This window comes from Rhinatrema bivittatum, chromosome 1, assembly GCF_901001135.1.
Source record: "Rhinatrema bivittatum chromosome 1, aRhiBiv1.1, whole genome shotgun sequence".
NCBI lineage: Eukaryota > Metazoa > Chordata > Amphibia > Gymnophiona > Rhinatrematidae > Rhinatrema > Rhinatrema bivittatum.
The window spans coordinates 817,421,748-817,440,570 of NC_042615.1; the positions used below are offsets into that span (position 1 = coordinate 817,421,748).

General features: G+C 51.5%; 1 protein-coding gene across 6 annotated transcripts in view; it reads right to left on the minus strand.

Moving 5' to 3' along the window:
• FAM214B (family with sequence similarity 214 member B) overlaps positions 1 to 18,823 on the minus strand; it is a 228,128-nt gene that overhangs the window by 74,805 nt on the left and 134,500 nt on the right. For all 6 annotated transcript variants that reach the window (XM_029581777.1, XM_029581762.1, XM_029581770.1 and 3 more), the window contains one exon: positions 8,730 to 10,298. In XM_029581777.1, the coding sequence (XP_029437637.1) occupies positions 8,730 to 10,076 (1,347 nt within the window). In that variant the 5' untranslated portion in view covers positions 10,077 to 10,298. The remainder of the gene's footprint in view (positions 1 to 8,729; positions 10,299 to 18,823) is intronic.

The window sequence follows — 18,823 nt, forward strand, 5'->3', positions numbered from 1 at the left end:
CATCCTCAGACATGCCCATCCAGTGTATTTTATACCCAGAGTACACGCATCCATCCTCAGACATGCCCAGCCAGTGTATTTTATACCCAGAGTACAGGCATCCATCCTCAGACATGCCCATCCAGTGTATTTTATACCCAGAGTACACGCATCCATCCTCAGACATGCCCATCCAGTGTATTTTACACAGAGAGTACAGGCATCCATCCTCAGATATGCCCATCCAGTGTATTTTATACCCAGAGTACACGCATCCATCCTCAGACATGCCCATCCAGTGTATTTTATACCCAGAGTACACGCATCCATCCTCAGACATGCCCATCCAGTGTATTTTATACCCAGAGTACACGCATCCATCCTCAGACATGCCCATCCAGTGTATTTTATACCCAGAATACACGCATCCATCCTCAGACATGCCAATCCAGTGTATTTTATACCCAGAGTACACGCATCCATCCTCAGTCATGCCCATCCGGTGTATTTTATACCCAGAGTACACGCATCCATCCTCAGACATGCCCATCCGGTGTATTTTATACCCAGAGTACACGCATCCATCCTCAGACATGCCCATCCGGTGTATTTTATACCCAGAGTACACGCATCCATCCTCAGACATGCCCAGCCGGTGTATTTTATACCCAGAATACAGGCATCCATCCTCAGACATGCCCATCCGGTGTATTTTATATCCAGAGTACACGCATCCATCCTCAGACATGCCCAGCCGGTGTATTTTATACCCAGAGTACAGGCATCCATCCTCAGACATGCCCATCCATTGTATTTTATACCCAGAGTACAGGCATCCATCCTCAGACATGCCCATCCATTGTATTTTATACCCAGAGTACAGGCATCCATCCTCAGACATGCCCATCCAGTGTATTTTATACCCAGAGTACACGCATCCATCCTCAGACATGCCCAGCCAGTGTATTTTATATCCAGAGTACACGCATCCATCCTCAGACATGCCCATCCAGTGTATTTTACACCGAGAGTACACGCATCCATCCTCAGTCATGTCCATCCAGTGTATTTTATACCCAGAGAACAGGCATCCATCCTCAGACATGCCCATCCAGTGTATTTTATACCCAGAGTACACGCATCCATCCTCAGACATGCCCATCCAGTGTATTTTATATCCAGAGTACACGCATCCATCCTCAGACATGCCCATCCAGTGTATTTTATATCCAGAGTACACGCATCCATCCTCAGACATGCCCATCCAGTGTATTTTATATCCAGAGTACACGCATCCATCCTCAGACATGCCCATCCGGTGTATTTTACACCGAGAGTACACGCATCCATCCTCAGACATGCCCATCCGGTGTATTTTATACCCAGAGTACACGCATCCATCCTCAGACATGCCCAGCCGGGGTATTTTATACCCAGAGTACACGCATCCATCCTCAGACATGCCCATCCGGTGTATTTTATACCCAGAGTACACGCATCCATCCTCAGACATGCCCATCCGGTGTATTTTTCACCGAGAGTACACGCATCCATCCTCAGACATGCCCATCCGGTGTATTTTATATCCAGAGTACACGCATCCATCCTCAGACATGCCCAGCCAGTGTATTTTACACCGAGAGTACACGCATCCATCCTCAGACATGCCCATCCGGTGTATTTTATACCCAGAGTACACGCATCCATCCTCAGACATGCCCATCCGGTGTATTTTATACCCAGAGTACACGCATCCATCCTCAGACATGCCCATCCGGTGTATTTTATACACAGAGTACAGGCATCCATCCTCAGACATGCCCAACCGGTGTATTTTATACCCAGAGTACACGCATCCATCCTCAGATATGCCCAACCGGTGTATTTTATACCCAGAGTACACGCATCCATCCTCAGACATGCCCATCCGGTGTATTTTATACCCAGAGTACACGCATCCATCCTCAGACATGCCCATCCGGTGTATTTTATACCCAGAGTACACGCATCCATCCTCAGACATGCCCATCCGGTGTATTTTACACCGAGAGTACACGCATCCATCCTCAGTCATGCCCATCCGGTGTATTTTATACCCAGAGTACACGCATCCATCCTCAGACATGCCCATCCGGTGTATTTTATACCCAGAGTACACGCATCCATCCTCAGTCATGCCCATCCGTGTATTTTATACCCAGAGTACACGCATCCATCCTCAGACATGCCCATCCGGTGTATTTTATACCCAGAGTACACGCATCCATCCTCAGACATGCCCATCCGGTGTATTTTATACCCAGAGTACACGCATCCATCCTCAGACATGCCCAGCCGGTGTATTTTATACCCAGAATACAGGCATCCATCCTCAGACATGCCCATCCGGTGTATTTTATATCCAGAGTACACGCATCCATCCTCAGACATGCCCAGCCGGTGTATTTTATACCCAGAGTACAGGCATCCGTCCTCAGACATGCCCATCCATTGTATTTTATACCCAGAGTACAGGCATCCATCCTCAGACATGCCCATCCATTGTATTTTATACCCAGAGTACAGGCATCCATCCTCAGGACATGCCCATCCAGTGTATTTTATACCCAGAGTACACGCATCCATCCTCAGACATGCCCAGCCAGTGTATTTTATATCCAGAGTACACGCATCCATCCTCAGACATGCCCATCCAGTGTATTTTACACCGAGAGTACACGCATCCATCCTCAGTCATGTCCATCCAGTGTATTTTATACCCAGAGAACAGGCATCCATCCTCAGACATGCCCATCCAGTGTATTTTATACCCAGAGTACACGCATCCATCCTCAGACATGCCCATCCAGTGTATTTTATATCCAGAGTACACGCATCCATCCTCAGACATGCCCATCCGGTGTATTTTATATCCAGAGTACACGCATCCATCCTCAGACATGCCCATCCGGTGTATTTTACACCGAGAGTACACGCATCCATCCTCAGACATGCCCATCCGGTGTATTTTATACCCAGAGTACATGCATCCATCCTCAGACATGCCCAGCCGGTGTATTTTATACCCAGAGTACACGCATCCATCCTCAGACATGCCCATCCGGTGTATTTTATACCCAGAGTACACGCATCCATCCTCAGACATGCCCATCCGGTGTATTTTACACCGAGAGTACACGCATCCATCCTCAGACATGCCCATCCGGTGTATTTTATATCCAGAGTACACGCATCCATCCTCAGACATGCCCAGCCAGTGTATTTTACACCGAGAGTACACGCATCCATCCTCAGACATGCCCATCCAGTGTATTTTATACCCAGAGTACACGCATCCATCCTCAGACATGCCCATCCAGTGTATTTTATATCCAGAGTACACGCATCCATCCTCAGACATGCCCAGCCAGTGTATTTTACACCGAGAGTACAGGCATCCATCCTCAGACATGCCCATCCGGTGTATTTTATACCCAGAGTACACGCATCCATCCTCAGATATGCCCATCCGGTGTATTTTATATCCAGAGTACACGCATCCAACCTCAGACATGCCCAGCCAGTGTATTTTACACCGAGAGTACAGGCATCCATCCTCAGACATGCCCATCCAGTGTATTTTATACCCAGAGCACACGCATCCATCCTCAGACATGCCCAGCCAGTGTATTTTACACCGAGAGTACAGGCATCCATCCTCAGACATGCCCATCCAGTGTATTTTATACCCAGAGCACACGCATCCATCCTCAGACATGCCCATCCAGTGTATTTTATACCCAGAGTACATTCATCCATCCTCAGACATGCCCATCCAGTGTATTTTATACCCAGAGTACACGCATCCATCCTCAGATATGCCCATCCAGTGTATTTTATACCCAGAGTACACACATCCATCCTCAGACATGCCCATCCAGTGTATTTTATACCCAGAGTACACGCATCCATCCTCAGACATGCCCAGCCAGTGTATTTTATACCCAGAGTACACGCATCCATCCTCAGACATGCCTATCCAGTGTATTTTACACCGAGAGTACAGGCATCCATCCTCAGATATGCCCATCCAGTGTATTTTATACCCAGAGTACAGGCATCCATCCTCAGACATGCCCATCCAGTGTATTTTATACCCAGAGTACACGCATCCATCCTCAGACATGCCCAGCCAGTGTATTTTATACCCAGAGTACAGGCATCCATCCTCAGACATGCCCATCCAGTGTATTTTATACCCAGAGTACACGCATCCATCCTCAGACATGCCCATCCAGTGTATTTTACACAGAGAGTACAGGCATCCATCCTCAGATATGCCCATCCAGTGTATTTTATACCCAGAGTACACGCATCCATCCTCAGACATGCCCATCCAGTGTATTTTATACCCAGAGTACACGCATCCATCCTCAGACATGCCCATCCAGTGTATTTTATACCCAGAATACACGCATCCATCCTCAGACATGCCCATCCAGTGTATTTTATACCCAGAATACACGCATCCATCCTCAGACATGCCAATCCAGTGTATTTTATACCCAGAGTACACGCATCCATCCTCAGTCATGCCCATCCGGTGTATTTTATACCCAGAGTACACGCATCCATCCTCAGACATGCCCATCCGGTGTATTTTATACCCAGAGTACACGCATCCATCCTCAGACATGCCCATCCGGTGTATTTTATACCCAGAGTACACACATCCATCCTCAGACATGCCCAGCCGGTGTATTTTATACCCAGAATACAGGCATCCATCCTCAGACATGCCCATCCGGTGTATTTTATATCCAGAGTACACGCATCCATCCTCAGACATGCCCAGCCGGTGTATTTTATACCCAGAGTACAGGCATCCATCCTCAGACATGCCCATCCATTGTATTTTATACCCAGAGTACAGGCATCCATCCTCAGACATGCCCATCCATTGTATTTTATACCCAGAGTACAGGCATCCATCCTCAGACATGCCCATCCAGTGTATTTTATACCCAGAGTACACGCATCCATCCTCAGACATGCCCAGCCAGTGTATTTTATATCCAGAGTACACGCATCCATCCTCAGACATGCCCATCCAGTGTATTTTACACCGAGAGTACACGCATCCATCCTCAGTCATGTCCATCCAGTGTATTTTATACCCAGAGAACAGGCATCCATCCTCAGACATGCCCATCCAGTGTATTTTATACCCAGAGTACACGCATCCATCCTCAGACATGCCCATCCAGTGTATTTTATATCCAGAGTACACGCATCCATCCTCAGACATGCCCATCCAGTGTATTTTATATCCAGAGTACACGCATCCATCCTCAGACATGCCCATCCAGTGTATTTTATATCCAGAGTACACGCATCCATCCTCAGACATGCCCATCCGGTGTATTTTACACCGAGAGTACACACATCCATCCTCAGACATGCCCAGCCGGTGTATTTTATACCCAGAATACAGGCATCCATCCTCAGACATGCCCATCCGGTGTATTTTATATCCAGAGTACACGCATCCATCCTCAGACATGCCCAGCCGGTGTATTTTATACCCAGAGTACAGGCATCCATCCTCAGACATGCCCATCCATTGTATTTTATACCCAGAGTACAGGCATCCATCCTCAGACATGCCCATCCATTGTATTTTATACCCAGAGTACAGGCATCCATCCTCAGACATGCCCATCCAGTGTATTTTATACCCAGAGTACACGCATCCATCCTCAGACATGCCCAGCCAGTGTATTTTATATCCAGAGTACACGCATCCATCCTCAGACATGCCCATCCAGTGTATTTTACACCGAGAGTACACGCATCCATCCTCAGTCATGTCCATCCAGTGTATTTTATACCCAGAGAACAGGCATCCATCCTCAGACATGCCCATCCAGTGTATTTTATACCCAGAGTACACGCATCCATCCTCAGACATGCCCATCCAGTGTATTTTATATCCAGAGTACACGCATCCATCCTCAGACATGCCCATCCAGTGTATTTTATATCCAGAGTACACGCATCCATCCTCAGACATGCCCATCCAGTGTATTTTATATCCAGAGTACACGCATCCATCCTCAGACATGCCCATCCGGTGTATTTTACACCGAGAGTACACGCATCCATCCTCAGACATGCCCATCCGGTGTATTTTATACCCAGAGTACACGCATCCATCCTCAGACATGCCCAGCCAGTGTATTTTATACCCAGAGTACACGCATCCATCCTCAGACATGCCCATCCAGTGTATTTTATACCCAGAGTACACGCATCCATCCTCAGACATGCCCATCCAGTGTATTTTATACCCAGAGTACACGCATCCATCCTCAGACATGCCCATCCAGTGTATTTTATATCCAGAGTACACGCATCCATCCTCAGACATGCCCAGCCAGTGTATTTTACACCGAGAGTACAGGCATCCATCCTCAGACATGCCCATCCGGTGTATTTTATACCCAGAGTACACGCATCCATCCTCAGATATGCCCATCCGGTGTATTTTATATCCAGAGTACACGCATCCAACCTCAGACATGCCCAGCCAGTGTATTTTACACCGAGAGTACAGGCATCCATCCTCAGACATGCCCATCCGGTGTATTTTATACCCAGAGTACACGCATCCATCCTCAGACATGCCCAGCCAGTGTATTTTACACCGAGAGTACAGGCATCCATCCTCAGACATGCCCATCCAGTGTATTTTATACCCAGAGCACACGCATCCATCCTCAGACATGCCCATCCAGTGTATTTTATACCCAGAGTACATTCATCCATCCTCAGACATGCCCATCCAGTGTATTTTATACCCAGAGTACACGCATCCATCCTCAGATATGCCCATCCAGTGTATTTTATACCCAGAGTACACGCATCCATCCTCAGACATGCCCATCCAGTGTATTTTATACCCAGAGTACACGCATCCATCCTCAGACATGCCAATCCAGTGTATTTTATACACAGAGTACACTCATCCATCCTCAGACATGCCCATCCAGTGTATTTTACACCGAGAGTACAGGCATCCATCCTCAGACATGCCTATCCAGTGTATTTTACACCGAGAGTACAGGCATCCATCCTCAGACATGCCCATCCAGTGTATTTTATACCCAGAGTACACGCATCCATCCTCAGACATGCCCAGCCAGTGTATTTTATACCCAGAGTACACGCATCCATCCTCAGACATGCCCATCCAGTGTATTTTATACCCAGAGTACACGCATCCATCCTCAGACATGCCCATCCAGTGTATTTTATACCCAGAGTACAGGCATCCATCCTCAGACATGCCAATCCAGTGTATTTTATACACAGAGTACACTCATCCATCCTCAGACATGCCCATCCAGTGTATTTTACACCGAGAGTACAGGCATCCATCCTCAGACATGCCTATCCAGTGTATTTTACACCGAGAGTACAGGCATCCATCCTCAGACATGCCCATCCAGTGTATTTTATACCCAGAGTACACGCATCCATCCTCAGACATGCCCATCCAGTGTATTTTACACCGAGAGTACAGGCATCCATCCTCAGACATGCCTATCCAGTGTATTTTACACCGAGAGTACAGGCATCCATCCTCAGATATGCCCATCCAGTGTATTTTATACCCAGAGTACACGCATCCATCCTCAGACATGCCCATCCAGTGTATTTTATACCCAGAGTACACGCATCCATCCTCAGACATGCCCATCCAGTGTATTTTATACCCAGAGTACACGCATCCATCCTCAGACATGCCCATCCAGTGTATTTTATACCCAGAATACACGCATCCATCCTCAGACATGCCAATCCAGTGTATTTTATACCCAGAGTACACGCATCCATCCTCAGACATGCCCATCCAGTGTATTTTATACCCAGAATACACGCATCCATCCTCAGACATGCCCATCCAGTGTATTTTATGCAGAGTACACGCATCCATCCTCAGACATGCTCATCCAGTGTATTTTACACCGAGAGTACACGCATCCATCCTCAGACATGCCCAGCCAGTGTATTTTATACAGAGTACACGCATCTATCCTCAGACATGCCCAGCCAGTGTATTTTATACCCAGAGTACACGCATCCATCCTCAGACATGCCCAGCCAGTGTATTTTATACAGAGTACACGCATCTATCCTCAGACATGCCCATCCAGTCCCAGATATTCCGACTGAATTCTCTTCTTTGCTTTTTTTGGGTAGAGGGTCTGGAGCAGGTCAGGGAGGAGGGGGGGGGGGGGATGGTTTGGGTGAACTGGAGAAGGTCGACTGGGGCTTAATACGCACACAGGAGAGTCGTTCTCCTAAGCAAGGAGGGCGCACGCATCAGCCACGCATAAACTGAGGGTCATTCTGCATACAGACTATTTAACCCAGAAAATGTACAATAAGTGTATAAGTTACGCAGATCCCTACTTTAAAAACACGTGCATGTACTTTCGGGGCAACGACAGTATTTTATGAACTCTGCGGCTCCCTCTGCACCGCCTGCAAAATACAGGCACACCTACTCATGCAGGCTATTGAAACTTACTCTCTAATGTTCTCCTCCATAGGGGTCATGTGCAATGGGGGTAGGGAAGACCAGGGACTGGAAGAGGTTACACCTCCTGGAAGTGACAGGAGAGGAATGGCAGGTGGTGCACGCCTTGCACGATGGGCCCCACCCTCCTTTGGGAAGGTGGGATCACAGAGGGGCCCCCACTCACCTTGGGCGGGTCTCTTGCCGAGGGGAGCAGGTGGTTCCAGAACGGAGCTGCCTTCGCGTCCGTACTCCTGCAGGACGCCAGGACGGGGTGAGACGGCTGGACTCTCTTTCTCTTTGCTGGTGATTGGCTCTCGTCCTCCGAGCAGGAATCTGCCGTCTCGCTGGACTGGAGCAGCTTCCTCTTCACCGCCCAGCCGCTGCCGCTGGAGCTGCTTGGCTTGCCGCTGGTCAACGGGGTTTTCTCGGAAGAAGTCAAGCCGTTGGCTTCTGAAATCTGGACCTTTGAACTTTCTGACCGGGGGGTGGTGGGCTCCTTCGACCCACCAGGAAGGCTGCCATTGCTCATCTTTTTGCTGTTTAAGGCGAGATGACCCGACTGAGTGAGACCCCAGTGTTCAGAAGCTCCTGCCAGCTCGTCATGCCTCACACAGGAGTCCCTGGTGCATGTCTGTGCAATATCGTGCAAATTAGTCTCAAGTATATTTTGGCTACCAACCCCATCACTTTTTAGGTTGCTGGCCTTCCCACTTGCATGTCCTTCAGCTGAGTTCTCACCCACCTGGAGGTGGCTGCCAAATAGCTGTGGTTCCTTGCCTTCTGCTGGCCTACACTTCCTCCAGCAATCAAGGGAGCCTTCACCCACAGGCCTGCTGCCCAGGCAAACATGCCAACCCGAAGATGCCCCCTGGTTGGAGATGTGCAAAGTACTGCAAGAAGTGTGCTGGCTGACTGGCGACCCCTCCCTCCCTTGATCTCTGGCACCGCTGAAAACCCTGGAGGCTGAATGTCCAAGTTCCAGGCCCGGGACCTGGCCTGGAGCACTCTCGCACTTGTGCTCAACCACCCTCAGGCCACTGTGAGAAAAGTGTTGGGCGGTGCTGCACAGCGGCAGCTCCTCGGCTAGGAAGGCATCCTCCAAGGCGTCCGGGTCATCCGGGCTCCCGGGAGAGCAGCCTGGCCAAGAAGAGTCCACCTGGTCCCTGTCCCGGAGAGATTGGCCCAAGGCCCCCTCCCGCCGGGGGTTCGCAGCGCTGCCCCAGCAGGCCCTCTTTGGGTCCCGGCCGGCCTCCGCCACCCGCTGCTCCGCGAGTCCCCTCTTGATGGTCTGCCGCGGGCTGGTCCTCCGGTCCGAGGGACTGGGAGAAGCGGCTAAATGGGAGAAGACGGAAACTTGGTAAACCTTCTGGCGTTTGATCTCGCTGTCGTCGTAGCCCAGCAGGACCCGGCACTCTTTGGCTTGGCCAGGGTCCAGGACGTTCCCCTGCCCCGGAGAGGAGCTGCCTCCGTCGGCAGGGCCGGCATCCTTGCCCTGCTCCTTGGAGGACGTCTCTACGTGGATGTGCCTCATCGATCTGCCCGCCTTCCGTCGCACAAGCCAAATCGAAAAAAAAACAGAAAACCAAACAAAAAAAAACCCAAAAAAGGAGAGGAAGTAAAGTGCTCCTGATGGACAAGGGGGTGTTGGCTGAAAAATTAGGGAGGGAAAGGCAGGGAGGGTTTTTGTGGGGTTTTTTTTTTTTCAAGAAGTTCTATGCAGCCCTCGGCAGGAGAGTCCCCAGCGGAGCTGCATCTGCGGGTAAACAAAACAGAGAGACATCGTGTTAGGTTCTGGAGTCCAATCCCGCTGCTCTCCTCTCGGAAGCTTTCACTCGTGAGCTTTCCAGAGGAGGCTACTGCTGCTGCTACTTAAGCGCTGCTCGCTGTACAAAAAAAAAACAAAACGTATGAGAGTCCCTGATAAGTAGAGCTTATAACCCAATCGAGACACAAACAACAGCAGGGCAAAAGTGAGGCAACTGCTTAAAAATGAAGGAGACAAATCAGGGGCTAAGACTTAACAGCAGCCTCAAAAAAAAAAAATGGTTTTTTAGACAGGATGCGCCGGCTCAGGAAGCCTATTCCAGCTGAGGTCTGTCAGTTTCTGCGATTTGGGGCTTCTCTGTCTATCGGATTGCAAAGGGGAGGTATTCACCTGGCTCGGATACAGGAATGTGATAGACTAACAGTGGTCAACAACCACAAAAAAAAAAAAGATTATCTTCTCTCCCCCCCATGGCAAAAAAATCCTTCAGAATCAAGCGAACAAATTCGATAAACTAAGAGGTCCATATTCAGAAGCGTTTAGCAGGATAACTCGGAAGTTATCCAGCTAAATGAATTATCTGGGGACTTATCCGGCTAAATTGTAGGTGATTATGTTATTATCCGGCTAAAATTTAACAGGATAAGTTAGAGGCGTTCTGGAGAGCAGTTAAGTTAGGGCAGCTGAGTTATTCAGAGTTAGCCAGATAACGTTTCCAGCCAAGTCTGGCTGCACCAGATAAGATAACCAGCTATATTCAATAGTACGGCTGCATCAATGAATATCCCTCCAATCCCACTCATACAGGTCCACATTCAATCACTGCTATCCAGGCAGTGATTGAACGTGGGCCTGTATGAGTGCACATTCCTTGAGTGGCACAACTTAAGGAAAACGCACCTCCAGGAATCTGTGGCCGGACCGGGGATTAGAACCTGGAACCCTTAGATCCTGGGCTGGGAACTTATTGCCTCGAGCCACCTCAGCTACAAGGATTGGGAAAAGGGTTCATAGTCATGAAAGGACCCAAGGAGGGAGAAATCACGGGGTTATTGCAGGAAGTCCTTTGTACAGTCAAATAAAAGAAATTTATTCTTTACCTGCTAATTTTCGTTCCTGTAGTACCAAGGATCAGTCCAGACGGTGGGTTATGTCCCCCGTCCAGCAGATGGAGTCAGACAAGGCTTCGGAGGGTGCTGACATATTAACCAGTGCACCCTCTGCAAGAGCTCAGTATAGAGGATATCAAAGCCAGAATAATAACTTACGAAGGATGGATCAAGTGTCCCCAACCATAACAGAACATAAACTAAGGCAACTCGTGCCATAACTGTAACTTGCAGAAAGAACCGTGAAACAGTCTCATAAGACGAGAAGAACAACGTGTTTCAGAATGAGTAGAGTAGATCGAGCAGGAAAGACCCTAGAAACCCAGCAATCAATGAGGTGGGCATCTGGACTGATCCTTGGTACTACAGGAATATTAGCAGGTAAGGAATAATTTTCTTTTCCCTGTACGTACCAGGATCAGTCCAGACGGTGGGATGTACCAAAGCTTCCCTACACCGGGTGGGCCCTTGAAAGCCCTGCTCGAATGACCTGGTCGCCAAAGTGTCCGGAGGTGGACGACGGTAGGTGCAGTCGATAATGTCGCGCAAAGGTGTGCAAAGACTTCCAAGTCGCTGCCCAGCAAATCTCTTGGGAGGAGACGGACTGTACCTCGGCCCAGGAAGCTGCCTGTGAGTGAAGAGAATGGGCTTTGACACCCAGCGGAGGAGTCCGACCCGCACCAATGTATGCTGAGGCTATGGCTTCCTTAAACCATCTCGCAATCGTCGTCTTCGAGGCCTGGGACCCCTTCCTCGGCCCCGACCACAGGACAAACAAATGGTCCGAGACTCTGATGTCGTTAGTGACCTCCAAGTAGCGAATTAGAGTGCGTTTGACATCCAGGAAATGAAGAGATCTCGGTTCGTCAGCTGTGAAGGATGGAAGCTCTACCGTCTGGTTCAGGTGGAAAGTAGAGACGACCTTGGGTAGAAATGAAGGAACTGTATGTAGAGACACACCGGTGTCCGTGAAACGGGGGTAGGGTTCCCGGCAAGAGAGTGCTTGAAGTTCTGAGATGCGACGTGCGGAACACAGACTGTCTTGAGCATGAGATCCTTGATGGTGGCATTGCGCTGAGGCTCGAAGGGAGGACCTGCCAGAGTCCTAAGGACCAAATTAAGGCTCCAAGAAGGGCACGGATCCCTCACCGGGGGCCATAGATGCTTCACTCCCTTGAGAAAACGGGCAATATCAGGCTGTACCAAGAGCGAAGGATGATCTGCGTACTGAATGAGCGAACCCAGAGCGGCCACTTGGACTCGTAAGGAATTGTAGGCAAGGCCTTTGTCCAGTCCGTCTTGAAGGAAAGCCAGGATCTGAGGAACCGAGGCCCTTATGGGATGAGTACCATGCGCTGTGCACCACGCCTCGAAGACCTTCCAGACCCTCACGTAAGCGACCGAAGTCGAAGTTTTGCGGGCCTTGAGGAGAGTCGAGACTACTGCCTCAGGGTATCCTTTGCGCCTGAGGCGGCGCCGTTCAAATGCCAGGCCCCAAGATAGAAGCGTTCTGCCTGATCGAAAAATACTGGTCCCTGATGGAGCAATCGACGAAGATGGCCCAACCGAAGTGGGCCGTCCACTGCTAGATGGAGTAGATCTGCGAATCAGGGGCGACGTGGCCATTTGGGAGCCACCAGAATGACGGGCCCCCGATGGAGCTCTATTCTCCGGATGATCTTGCCCACTAGAGGCCATGGGGGAAAAATAGAGTAGGAGGTGGTCCAGCCAAGAGAGCACTAGAGCATCTACTCCTTCCGCCCCGCGCTCCCGCCTGCGGCTGAAGAATCGTGATGCTTTGGTGTTGAGAGACGTCGCCATCAGGTCCAGGCGAGGTGGCCCCCAGCGATGAATGAGAAGTTGCATTGCTTCGGAGAGAGACCACTCTCCGGGGTCCAATCGCTGACGACTCAGATAGTCTGCCTGAATGTTGTCTACGCCCGCAATGTGTGAAGTGGCCAGGTGCGCTAGGTGCTTCTCCGCCCACGCCATCAGGCGTGCCGTCTCGAGCGATACGTGTCGGCTCCTCGTGCCTCCCTGTCGGTTGATATATGCTATGGTGGTCGCGTTGTCTGAGAAGATCCTTACTGCCCGATTCCGCACCAGGGGTAGGAAGTGTATTAGGGCCAGGCGCACTGCTCTTGTTTCCTGCCGATTGATCGGCCAGGTCGCTTGTGCCTTTGTCCACTGCCCCTGCGCTGAGCTCCGGTCGCATACTGCCCCCAGCCAGATAGGCTGGCGTCGGTGGTGACCACCACCCAATCTGGTACCTCGAGAGAAATGCCTTGGGCCAGATGTCGCAGGTCCAACTACCAACTCAAGCTGTCCTTGGCGAACTGGGGGAGAGGGAGTACAAGCTGGTAGTCCTGCGAGACTGGTTTCCAGCGAGAGAGCAGAGCTGCTTGTAGAGGACGGAGGTGCGCAAAGGCCCATGGAACGAGGTCGATCGTGGAGGCCATGGAGCCCAAGAGCTGTAGATAGTCCCAGGACATGGGCGCTGGTAACACAGTAAAGCGTTGTATCTGCTCCCGGAGGGACTGGGCCTTGTCCGGGCGTAGGAAGACCTTGCCCTGAAGCATATCGAAACGTGCTCCCAAGAAGTCCAAGTACTGCGAAGGGATGAGGGAGCTCTTGGTGAAGTTCACCACCCATCCCAGGGAACGGAGGAGTCGGACAACCCTGGTAACTGCCGACTGCCCCTGCGCAAAGGACTTCGCTCGAATAAGCCAGTCGTCCAGATAGGGGTGAACTAGGATCCCCTCGCGTCTCAGGGCTGCCGCCACTACCACCATGATCTTTGTGAACGTCCGCGGGGCGGTCGCCAACCCAAAGGGGAGAGCCTGGAACTGAAAGTGCTGATTCAAAATTTTGAAGCGAGGGAACCTCTGGTGGGCCTTGAGGATGGGGATGTGAAGATAGGCCTCTGTCAGATCGAGAGAGGCCAGGAACTCCCCCTGATGTACTGCCGCAATCATGGAGCGCAGCGTCTCCAAGCGGAAATGGAGGACCCTTGGAGACTTGTTGACCTCCTTGAGATCCAGGATTGGGCGATAAGACCCATCTTTTTTGGGTACGACGAAGTAAATTGAATAATGACCCAAGCCCACCTCTCCGAAGGGGACGGGAGAGATGGCCCCGAGGCTCTGAAGTCTGTCCAGGGTCTGTCGTACCGCCAGTCTCTTGTGGCTCGAACCGCAGGGAAAGAAGAGAAACCTGTCCCTTGGGAGGCGGGCAAACTCCAATGCGTAGCCGTTCCTTAAGATGTCTAGGACCCACTGGTCCGAGGTGATGTGGACCCACTCCTCGTAAAAGCGAGAGATTCATCCCCTGATCCGTGGGGTTGAGGAGTGGGTGAGCTCGGCATCATTGAGGGGATTTGGAGGAGGTCCCCTGACTCGTCCCCTCCCGAGTGGGCCTGCAACCACGAAAGGAGCGGGGCCAAGACTGGGATCTGGAAGAAGGCATCCGGGGCCCCACCTGTCTGTAACCACGGTAGCGATGCTGCACCCAGGACAGAATTCTGGAGGGAGTAAAAGACCTGAAGTTCCGCTGGTGATCCTCGGGCAACCGGTGGACTGCGTTCTCTCCCAGAGACTTGATGATCTGGTCGAGATCCTCACCGAAAAGGAACTTGCCCTTGAAAGGGAGGGAGCCCAGGCTGGACTTGGAAAAAAGAATCTGCCGACCAGTTGCAAAGCCATAGGAGACGCCTCGCCGACACCACCGAGACCATGGATCTCGCCAGGACACGGAACAAATCATACAAAGCGTCCGCTCCGTATGCTATGGCGGACTCTAGGCGGTCAGCCTGGGTCGCTTCCTCGGGTGGTGAAGTGAGTAGCTGTTGGACCCAGCGGAGACTCGCCCTCTGCGCGAGGGAGATACAGATGGCAACTCGCATCCCCAGGGCCGAGACCTCAAAGACGCTCTTGAGGTAAACTTCCAGCTTTCTATCCTGGAGGTCCCGCAGAGCCGTGCCGCCAGTAACCGGAATAGTTGTCCTCTTGGTAACCACCGACACCGGCGAGTCCACCTTTGGGACCTTGAGCAACTCCAGGAAGTCCTCCGGGAGGGGATAAAGCTTCTCCATGGCTCTTCCGACCTTCAGAAAGGATTCGGGAGTATCCCATTCCCTGGCCAATAGTTGCAGAAAGGTGGGATGGGTGGGAAGGGCCCGGGACAGGGGGCGCAAACCGGCTAGGACAGGGTCCCCCTTCTTGGTGGATGAAGCGACGACTGGATCAGAGGGTCCCGGCGGGTCGGGCGGGGGATCAAGGTCCAACTCCTGAAGTATCTGAGGGATGAGATCCTCAAGCTCCTCTCTCCTAAAGATGCAGAGGACCCGCGGGTCATCTCCATCTAGCTGTGCCTTCGAGAGAGTATCATCCAGATGAGCCGGGGGATCCCCCCTGATCCAGGAAAGAGCCCACCCCTCCCAGCGAGGGTGGTGCAAAGTGGACCCTGGGGGCCCCATGTGAGGTCCTTGGTGCCCCCCCCCCCCCGCTGTGTCCTGGGTCCCCTGTGAAGCATCCGCTAACCGGGGGTCTTGGCGGGAGGTGATTCCGGAATGGGCGCCCTGGGAGCCTCCAGGCGCTGCAGGTAGGTATTGTGCATGAGCACAATGAACTCTGGGGAGAAAAGTGGGAGACCCGGGGGGAGGGCGATCAAGGAGACATCCGGGGGGGGGGGCCCTGGGCACCGAAGGCAGTCACCGGCGTCAGGATCGGTGGGGGACTGTCACAGGGATCCTGCTCTTCCTCCCCTGATGGCTGCAAAACGCGATCCGGAGGATTCAAAATGGCCGCCGTTCCCGCTAAAAGTGGCGAAGGGGCCGGCCCACGCTGCCCGAGTCGCGCTGAAGCACGGGAAGAAAAGTCTAGTGGCCCGGAGGTGCCCTCCCCACCAGGGAGGCACCTAGAACAAATGCCCTTTCTGGAAATCCTCGACCCTGGCTCGCTACAGGCTGAGCAGCGAACGGCCGCAGCATGCTCGCAGGCGGCCGGGGGAGGGAGGGGGGCGAGCCGCGGGGGGGGCCGACCGATGGGAGAATCGCCGCGGGGAGCAGGAAAGCACACCTCCGCTACCCCCGAGTGCCCTGGATAGGCAGCAGAGGAATCTCACCTCCCTGCTGCAGCGGCCCCGGGGAATGAGCGTCTCGGGGCTACGGGGCAGTACGCGGCAAAGTGGGTAGAGGCTGGCACCACCAGCTTCCACCACCCCAAACACAGCACCTAAGCTGAAAAGGGAAAAATATCAGAAACAAATTTAAGAGGTCCACTTACCCCAAAGAAGAATTAGGAGGGGGGGGGGAGTAGGAGGGGAGAAGTGACTGGAGCAGCCCTGCCTGCAAGCCACACAAACTTTCCAACCTCCCTTTACTTTTTTTTTTTTTAATAAACTAACTTGATCCAACCTTAACAGAACACACTGAGAGAAAGAAAAACAATTGAAGGAACTAGTCTTCATGCAGGGGAAGCATCAGGTTCCCCTACTCCTATCTGCTGGAGTCAGAGAGATACTGAGCTCTTGCAGAGGGTGCACTGGTTAATATGTCAGCACCCTCCGAAGCCTTGTCTGACTCCATCTGCTGGACGGGGGACATAACCCACTGTCTGGACTGATCCTGGTACGTACAGGGAAAGGACCAAATATGGGCATAGCCCAACTGGAACCAATAAGGGTCTGACGTGCCTCAGGGGGAGGAGTCAAGCTCTCTATATAAGTCCCCACCAGTTGAGAGCCAGAGGCAGTCAGGACCCAGGAGTTGAAGGATATTGCATCTCTATCAGAAGCCTACTCAACACCTTCCTTTGCTGAAGAGAGAGAATACAGCCCAAATCCTGAGAGCACACGCCCCAGCTGAATACCTCTTTGCTTCCCGTAGTTAATCTGCTCACCAGCCGTGCTCCAAACATGCGCTAGAGTTTGGATCAGAGGAGTGAGTGTACGCGTAGAGGTACTTTGTGCTTCTCCGGGAGTTAAGCGCCGAGGAAATAAAGTCGACTCTAGTTCCTGAATCTGCTGGTTCCTGCTGCCTCAGTGTGCCCAATTCATCATCCCCCTACCCCCAGCAGTCACAACCTGACCACGGCCGGTGCAGCCAGGGGCACAGCGCCCCCGCCTTGTTGTGTGCAGGAAGTTAGTCAGGCTCCTTCTCTTACGATGTCATTACTCCACCACCACGAGCTAATGCAGGGGTGGGCACTTACGGTCCTGGAGGGCCACAAACCAGTCTGGTTTTCAGGATATCCCTAATGAATATGCATGAGAGAGATTTGCATGCACTCTGCCTCAGTTGTATGCAAATCTATGTCATGCATATTCATTAGGATATCCTAAAAACTCGACAGGTTTGTGGCCCTCGAGGACTGGAATTGCCCACCCCTGAGCTAATGGATGCCACCCCTGGATTTTGCTGCTTTGTTGAGGTTTCATTAACGTGTACACGAGGTGGCGTGACAGGTGCGGGAGTGCAGAGGAAGGGCAGGAAGGGGGAAAAAAAACACCCACTCACACTTTCTGGCAAAGCAATACCAAATCCAGTTGTGGGGGGCAAATTCATTCACCAGGGTGAATGAATTTGCCCCCCACAACTGGATTTGTGGGGGGCAAATCCAGTTGTGGGTGGCAAATCCAGTTGTGGGTGACAAGCTTTCTGCCCACGTGAAACTGATCTGAAGTCACGGCTGGGAGCTGTACAGCCTTTAGCTCTACCGAGAGAGGAGGCGTGCCAGGGGGAGGGGAAGACCTAACACACTGAGATTACATTTCAAATCTACAAAGGTTACTGGCAATAAAAAAAAAAAAAGGGGGCAGGTGCAAATTTCAGGAAAGAAAATTAGCAGCTAAGAACCAATTTTCCTTTCCTGTTCATACCCAGGATCAGTCCAGACTCCTGGGATGTACCCAAACTCCCCTATTTTGGGTGGGAAAGTGATAGCCCCGCTTAGAATACACACTCTCCATAAACCTCGGACATCCAAACAGTAATGTCTGGTGAAAACGTGTAAAGACTTCCAAGGCACCGTCCCACGGAATTCTTGAGGCAAGACCAGATTACACTCAAATGTATGCCGAGCCAATTGCATCCTTCCGCCACCATTTCATCTCTTCCCGAGACCACTCCATAGCACAAATTGATGATACAATCTCCGGAAACTGTCAATCACCTTGAGATACCTCAACAACGCTTGCCTCTCATCCAACATATGAAGCTCCCTCGCGTGTGGTTCTGATGAAGCTAAATTAGGAAAAGCAGGAATTCCACTGTTAAACCAAGATGAATAGCCGAAACCACCTTTGGCAGAAATGAGGGCACTGTTTGGAACGACCCTCCACTCTCTGTAAACTGCAGAAAGGGATCTCTACAACGCACAATAAAGCTCTGGAATTTGTTGCCAGAGG